Consider the following 8,661-nt stretch of genomic DNA (forward strand, 5'->3'; position numbering starts at 1 on the left):
CTGGTTATTTTAGGTGCTTACGATCTTGTTCCTATTATTACCCAGTCTAAGACATGTCGTGTTTATAACATTAGCTGGTTATTTTAGGTGCTTACGATCTTGTTCCTATTATAACCGAGTCTAAGACATGTCGTGTTTATAACATTAGTCTGGTTATTTTAGGTGCTTACGATCTTGTTCCTATTATTACCCAGTCTAAGACATGTCGTGTTTATAACATTAGCTGGTTATTGATGGTACTTACCATCTTGTTCCCATTATAACCAAGGCTAATACATGTCGTGTTTATAACATTAGCCTGGTTATTGATGGTGCTTACCATCTTGTTCCTATTATAACTGAGTCTAATACATGTCGTGTTTATAACATTAGCTGGTTAATGATGGTGCTTACCATCTTGTTCCTATTATAACCCAGTCTAAGACATGTCGTGTTTATAACATTAGCCTGGTTATTGATGGTGCTTACCATCTTGTTCCTATTATAACCAAGTCTTAAGACATATCGTATTTATAACATTAGCCTGGTTATTGATGGTGCTTACCATCTTGATCATATTATAACCAAGTCTAAGACATGTCATGTTTATAACATTAGCTGGTTATTGATGGTACTTACCATCTTGTTCCTATTATAACCCAGTCTAAGACATGTCGTGTTTATAACATTAGCTTGGTTATATGATGGTGCTTACCATCTTGTTCCTAATATAACCCGGTCGAAGACATGTCGTGTTTATAAAATTAGCTGGTTATTGATGGTGCTTACCATCTTGTTCCTATTATAACCGAGTCTGAGACATATCGTATTTATAACATTAGCCTGGTTATTGATGGTGCTTACCATCTTGATCATATTATAACCAAGTCTAAGACATGTCGTGTTTATAACATTAGCTGGTTATTGATGGTGCTTACCATCTTGTTCCTATTATAACCCAGTCTAAGCCATGTCGTGTTTATAACATTAGCTGGGTATTGATGGGGCTTACCATCTTGTTCCTATTATAAGCCAGTCTAAGACATGTCGTGTTTATAACATTAGCTGGTTATTTTAAACAGTTCCACTGCTTTTCTTAGGTTGCATTTCATAGTTGAACACCTGATTGATAACTTTCAACATACTTATCGATAAAGCGTTTAGAATCATATTGTATGGAGTAAAAACGTAAAAACCTGTTGGTACAGTCTTATTATATACCTATCAAAGTAAAGCATTTTGTATCCAAGAAAATCAAATTTTTGCTTTGTTTGAGATGTTGCCATGTATCTGTATTACATGGTGTTTGGAGAAGGCATTGTAATGAGTTGACTTAATGTGTGCCTACCTCTGTTGCTGCTTTTAGCTATGAAATATGTTGTAAATTAACAAATCATGCGTTAATTAACATCAACCTTTAAGTTGTCCATTACGAGGGGTTAACAATGCAAGAAACATCAGACTGAAAATCTCAGTCTGTAAAAATGGTCATATCATTATGTTCATGTCTTAGTAGTTGTCATTAACTCATTCACCCCTGAAGACACATTTGAACTCTTCCAATTCAAAGGTTGGCATAGTTCATTATGAAATTTCAGGGGTGAATGAGTTAATGTTTTCATGTTTTTAGATTTGCTATTTGGCAATTGAAGGAGCTATCTTGGTTAATTGCAATATTTAATCATCAATGCCCTGCTTCAATTTGTTGAAGTTTTTAACAGACATTAAGGCTTTGACAGATTATGTTTTACAAGTAATTTATGTATTTGTTTTAGATAATACACAAAATTTTACTGACTGTATATGTAAATTTAAAATGAAATCACCATTTTTAGAAAATTGAAATTTAGTCTATGTTGACTTATTGGCGACATTAAGATTGGAAAACGTAATATTTTTGTCCAGGTTGGTACTACTGGTCAGACTGTGATATTATTTATAATGATACAAAATTCAACATTGTACCTTTACTATATTTTAAAAGGTTGCTATAATTTTACGATTTTGTCACCAATTTCATTTGTGTAAAGTTTGTAAGATGTAAATAAATTGATATTTTTACATGACAGCAAATCTGTTTGTTTTACATATGAGAGTTCATGTTTATTGTTAAATACTTAACCTGATGTGTAATAGCCCACCATGATTAGATGTTGGGCCTTTAAATCGCCCTTTGTCATGGCCAGGGTCTGTCTGTCCTTCATCAATTCTTGTTATTGCTGTTTCTCAAGAAGCACCACTGACCAGACAGATCTTTCATCTGTAGATTCACCTTGGTCAATGGATGTGCATGTTTATTTTTCAGAATGATTGGAAAAACTAACTGGCTGCAGTTGGCTATACTGAATTTGACAGTTTAAGTTTATTATCAGTATTTCACAAGAAGCACGTACTCGACAGACCTTTCTGAAATTTCATCCGTTCATTCCCGTTGGTCCTTGGTTTTGCATGTTTATAATTTTGAGACTGACCCAAGGAACAAGGTGGCCACCATTTTTTGTCACTATTTCACAAGAAGCACTTGACGGGCCTTTCTACTACTTTACAATTATGAAAGTTCTCCCTATTTACACAAAAGTAGATCAAATGACGAGCTAACTTGGAAAGGACGATGTCAAACCCAGATGCACCAGCCCTGTTGAAGGACTCTGAAACAGTTGTAAATAGTCCACCATTTACCAGTTCATGTGTTTTCAAGGTGAACCATGGCTGCTGTAATTTATCGCGATGCAAATTGTTTGATGGCTTCGACCGAAAGCGACTTCATATGAAACAGGGACTAGTGATCTGATGTCATTATCTGGCAAGACTTTCTAGGCCTATATCGATATTTGAAGGTTCGCAATGTTACATTTAAGAGTAAATGAAATAGTGTATGCATAAACAAAAAGGCGTTGATTGATAAGTTGATGGAAATGAACAAGATTAACAATACAGGAAGTAATTGTATTTTTTTTTCATAATGAAACACAAAAGACAAATTTATGATTTCATGATTTAATTTACATTTTAAAACAAAATTTCTTTAGTGACAATTGTATGATTATAATTTATTTTGTATAAGGCATGTTACAATACGTACTAAAAACACAATTTTATTACTGATTACACAATACAGCACAGGGGTCAGTGGTATGTATTTTAACACAAGATTTAATGTGTTGGCACTTATTAAATTAATAAAAGCACTTTTAATAAACTCACTGAGACATAGAATTTGCTAAACCACTGAAACATGGAATGCTGAATTGCGCTGTCACTTTAAGAAAACATCACAGCTTATATAATACCACAATAGTTATTTTTCACACTAAACCAAGCTATTTGATTGGTATGTTAAGCGTAAAAATAATGAGTAATTTTTGACAATAGAAAATCTTTTTGTTGTAATAGTTTACATTTCACTGGTAAATTTGTAATAAACATCTATCACCAATTTCAATATCAACAACAGGACATATCACACAATGCAACAGCTAAAAAACAATGTTTACACAAATACTATCAATTTGGTTTTCAATTTATGAATAAATCACATGATCATAATATTTATATATTGCATAAAATCAGATTGTAAATTAAAATTCAATTAAAACAATTGAGTATAATATTAACAAACCCCTGTATTTTTATAGATATGTGATTGGTAAAAGAATTCTGGATTTTTATAGACACATGAAATAGCATCACCTACGGATGTAAAAAGACATCCGCACATCCTCGCTTACCTCCCTTAATTAGACTCACTGTAGACTTTGTATACAAACTGTTACACTTGGAAACATACTTATGTATATAATTTTACATGATTTTCAACCTAAATTGAGGCCAGTGCATCAGTTATTAAATATACAGAAACATTCATTAAAAATTTCAATTGCAAACTGACTGGCCACCAATTCACAACATCCTGTTATATCAGGGTCAAAGATTTTTTCGATTGACCACTTTCAAAAATATTAAATGTTTAACCCTTTCACACGTTAGTAGACTCTGCCATGCATTGATATGGATGAGTCCATTATGGTCTACAGTGGTGAAAGGGTTAAACCTTATTTTCAAAGTGCCAAAGAAAACATAGAATAGCCATTAGTATAAAGACAATACCTAAAGGAAACAAAAGGTATGTTAAATTTAGTTAAACAGTTAATTTCTATTAAATCCTTAACTTTTTACAAGCTTCCTGGAGATAATGATTTTTTATCTAAGGTGAACTGTCATCTCTTCCGGGGAGACGTTCCCTCCCGTCACAAAAACCACCACCTTTTTTCCAGCTATGTTAGGGATGTGACCGTTAATCAAGGCTGCCATAGCTGCACATCCGGAGGGTTCCACGACCAAACCACGCTTGTAGAACATCGCCATGGTATCCACTAGTTCCTTGTCCGTTACCAAGACAACATCCTCCACAAACCTCCTACAGTGTTGGTAAGTCAATTTACCTGTTGATGAAGATTGAAGCTGATTATCCAAATATAACATACATTGTTGTAAATATTGAAAAAGAAATTTAAATTCAATTCAATAAATCATTTTAACTTGAACTTTTAAAAGTTGGCTTAAGAGGCTTGCAATGTTCAATTAACCTCAGTTTTTTAATAATTCACTAGTTTGGACAAAATTCTTATCATCACTAGAATGAAGTTTACCTGCAAAGGGTGGGGAGAGACCTCCTGCGACAGATTTGACTGTTGGTATGGTTACTGCCTCTCCTTTCTTAAAACTTTCATACATAGTAGGAGCTGTAAGCAAACACATTTAAGGTAATCAGTAAGTATTTCCAAACCAACTGGCCTTTACATATCTAAATCTGATATCTACGTTATGTCTTGAAGCAACAGAGTAGCCAGAACTAATACCCTGTCACTTCTAAAAGGAAGGCAATCATTTCCAGCATAGTATGTACTGTTTTATGTTGTTGGTATAATGTCTTGTTCAGGGCACAACAACAGATGCTTAAACTGTTATCAGCAACATTGATTCAATAATCTTTAGGTCTGTAGACAGACACACAATCGACTATGTGTATTTTATTTTTTCCTTCTGAGATACATGTAATATCAACTACTGATTAGATTATTTCCTCAATATAATGCCCTACAGAGGATATATCACAGTGAGGAAGAAAAGAGACTTTGTTCTTCCCCATTTGACAAGAGATATCTAACCTGGGAAAGATTTTGCTGTCCTACCTCAGCACAAAATCTTAATACATGCTAAACCGGAAGTTAGGTAGGTACACATGTGTACCCTACAGTAGTATGCATGCTAAATAGTTATAAAGTGTAATTAATAAATGAAAAATCTGTTTAATGCATTTCCACATTCAAATAATTCTTAATTCTAATTGTACTGTCATTGTGTGAACATATACATTTTGATAAAAAATATATTGTTTTTATATATTTTTGCCTACCCATAAGGAAAAAGTCAATTAGTTTCTTGGCAACCTGAATTATAACTTACACCCCTCTGGTTCCACAGCATACACCCGACAGTCAGAAAGACCAGACAATTTAAGGGTGGCAGCCACCCCAGATACCAGCCCTCCTCCCCCACAACATACAATCACAACATCAGGTTTAACTCCGTCCTCCAGAACCTCCAGGGAGGCACTGTAAACAGTAAACAAAATAAGGTAAATACACAACAGTAAACAAACTGTAGTGAATAAACATTAATTAGCATTTCAAACATAACAAACAAGCTATATATTGTAGCTAATCTAGACAACTTACGTCAACAACAGTAGCTGGAACATCTGTTTAAAAATTACTGGTTCAGAATTTGAATCCAGTCTGGGCTTTTTCTTTTTTCACATACTGTGATTTGAACCTCAAACTCTAAACTTTAATTACTTTACTAGTTATATAACTGGCCTATCCAGTCAACTGTAATTGACCAGGTCTAGATATGCTACACCAGATCTCGTAAACGTACCATATTAATAGTTCGGAATTACAAACTATACATATCAAACAACAATACATATACAGTAAGTGCACAAAACTATGCTACACAAATAATATATAAGGATATGTTCTATATCTGAACATAAAATGTTGTCAACAATGTTCAACAGTACACAAAATTCCTGTCAGCCATGGAGTCTTGTGTGAGGCTAACAAATGTTTATATGTAACCTGAACACAGCACAGGTGTAGTAGGAGCTGAAAATTGCACGGCCAGACCAGGGTTTGAACCCCAGACCCGCCAAACTCTAGACGGATGCTCTACCAATTGAACTACCTGGTCGCCGACAATGGACCCAGTCTAGTTCCGCTATATTCCTCCCTCCTTTAACATATTCTTCGACCCCGAAGACACACGAGCCCTTATGCTACCTTCCGGGAGTATATTTCGTTGGGTGCCAAATGTAGCAGGTGTTGAAAATTGCACGGCTAGACCAGGGTTCAAACCTGGGACCCTCCGAACTCTAGACAGACGGTCTACCGATTGAGCCACCTGGTCGCTGACGAACGACCCAGTCTAGTTTCGCTACAGAGGTAAATTGTTAGTTCCCTTACATAGAAAGCTGGGACACTGACTTATCACATCATGTCTGTCAATTTTTCAGTTTGTCCATCTGTCCCACATTCTTGTCAGGGCCACAACGCTATTAATTAACATCTTGTTTTTTCTTTATCAATTTCAAAGATGGATTTCTCCCGACTAGACATTGTGTTGTGTACAACTCTTTGGTTTGCATCACCAAGGTCAAGGTCACAGAAGGGGTCAAATATCATGTCATTGTAGTATATATTTTTCTAGACCATATCATCCTCTGAACACCTAAATGTATTTGTCTGATATAACACCTCAAAGATGGATGCACTATAATATGACTATATATAACCTTTTTTTCTTTTGAGGGGGGAGGGGGGGCAGTTTCCCCACTAGATATTTTGTGATATCTTTCAGCAGGTGACTGACTTTTTCTGACACTGACTGAAAGTGTGTCATACTCAAACACAACTCTTTCTTCTTACAGCCCCCAATGTCAAGGCCACAGCTGTGAGCTATGGTGAAGGACTAGCACTGGTATGTATTTCCTTAGTATGTTTAACCCATGTACCTCCACCAGGTGTTAACCATTGACGGTAGATCGCTAGTCCAATCTTCTAACAATGGAGTTAATAAGTACTTAAAGATTCAATCCAGTAATAACACGCAATAATTCAGAAGTTATACAGTTATATCTGATTATTCGTTTCTGGAGATTTATAGAATTCAAATGAATGGTCCAACCTCACTTACATACTGATTTACCTTCCATAGCCAGCGATCAACGCCAAATCATCAAACGAGTGGAAAAAATGGCTGCGGTGATTGTGTAAGTGGAAAGCAAGTCTTGCTTCTAGTTCAGAAGTTAGAACGGCTTCAGTACGGCAGCCATAACTCTGAAGTAAACAAATCTCTACTGTATGTCATACTTGCTGGGCATTTACTGGAAACATATAGAAGTACAGGTACAGAGTACCACTTCCTCTGAACAAATAGGTAAGTACTGCAGTTTTGTAAAAGATCAAGTTTCTGAGGTTTGCCCTTTTGAGCTGTTTACAGCATTTGTGATGCTACTGTTATTATAAACATATTTTATATTTTGTCCACGGATTTTTACATGCACACATCTGAGCTGATACAGAAGAATATAAACTGAATGAAACGTCCCACTTTTATAGTAGAAAAACCTTGTTTAGCAGAACGTTTGTGTAGTAAAGGAGGTTTGGGGTAACAAGATGTAGATGTTGAGGAGAAAAAATGCAAAAAGGGAACCTTGAAACACAATAGCAGTGAGTGAAGCAGGAAACAAAACAATTGGGGAAACATTGAGATTTTACTGTTGTAGAAAACATTGAGACTTTTACTGTTGTAGAAAACATTGAGACTCTTACTGTTGTAGAAAACATCGATATTTTACTGTTGTAGAAAACATCAAGATTTTACTGTTGAAGAAAACATCGAGATTTTACTGTTGTATAAAACATCGAGATTTTACTGCTGTAGAAAACATTGAGATTTTACTGTTGTAAAAAACATTGAAATTTTACTGTTGTAGAAAACATCGATATTTTACTGCTGTAGAAAACATACAAGTTCTTGTAATCAACGATTCCAACAAAACACATCAGCCAATCAAAATTAAAGTATTCACAGCTAGACTAGACTCATATTTTGTCATGTACAGCAAAACCTGTCTTTACTGAAATTGACGCAGACTGAAGCATTTGGTCAGATAAGACAGCATGTCTTTAAAGTCAGGGTTAAGGGATTAAAAGACAGCAAAAAAATTAGACTTTATATAGGAACACATTAAATCATGTCAGATAGCACAGCATGCTGTTAAAAATCAGGTGATGGAAAATTCAGGTATTGGTAAATTCAGGTGTCGGTAAAGACAGGTTTTACTTGGCAACACAAAAATCAACATGTGCTTGTCAAATGCCATATGTTGGGTCATTGGTATATGAATTCAGGGCAGACATGCTTAAAGGTAAATTGATCAAACATAAGGCTAAATACAGAAGCAGAACTGTTTAGGATTATATTGTCAATACTAGCAGCTTCACTAAAGTGCATTATCTAGCTAGCCTCAGGATAACATATGGATTGGATATGGTCAATAGGCTACAAAACATCTCCACGCTGTTTTGTTAATGAATGAAATTCCGGGGCGGGGGG

At 35.1% G+C, this 8,661-nt stretch overlaps 1 protein-coding gene and 1 long non-coding RNA gene across 3 annotated transcripts in view; one reads left to right on the plus strand and one right to left on the minus strand.

The window, feature by feature from the left end:
• The window catches only part of LOC110457277, a 7,282-nt gene extending 5,886 nt beyond the window's left edge, over positions 1-1,396 (plus strand). The window contains exon 2 of the long non-coding RNA XR_002463678.1: positions 14-1,396. This is a non-coding gene — a long non-coding RNA (uncharacterized LOC110457277). The remainder of the gene's footprint in view (positions 1-13) is intronic.
• Positions 1,397-2,969: 1,573 nt separating this feature from the next.
• The window catches only part of LOC110457279 (L-threonine dehydratase catabolic TdcB-like), an 18,388-nt gene continuing 12,696 nt past the window's right edge, over positions 2,970-8,661 (minus strand). Inside the window, exons 4-7 of one of the 2 annotated variants that reach the window (XM_021508485.1) lie at positions 7,249-7,379; positions 5,446-5,594; positions 4,629-4,721; positions 2,970-4,421 (exon numbers count right to left, since the gene is read on the minus strand). In XM_021508485.1, the coding sequence (XP_021364160.1) occupies positions 4,180-4,421; positions 4,629-4,721; positions 5,446-5,594; positions 7,249-7,379 (615 nt within the window). In that variant the 3' untranslated portion in view covers positions 2,970-4,179. The remainder of the gene's footprint in view (positions 4,422-4,628; positions 4,722-5,445; positions 5,595-7,248; positions 7,380-8,661) is intronic. The other variant, XM_021508484.1, reaches the window with a different exon arrangement.

Source organism: Mizuhopecten yessoensis, unplaced genomic scaffold (genome assembly GCF_002113885.1).
Source record: "Mizuhopecten yessoensis strain PY_sf001 unplaced genomic scaffold, ASM211388v2 scaffold9073, whole genome shotgun sequence".
NCBI classification, from domain to species: domain Eukaryota; kingdom Metazoa; phylum Mollusca; class Bivalvia; order Pectinida; family Pectinidae; genus Mizuhopecten; species Mizuhopecten yessoensis.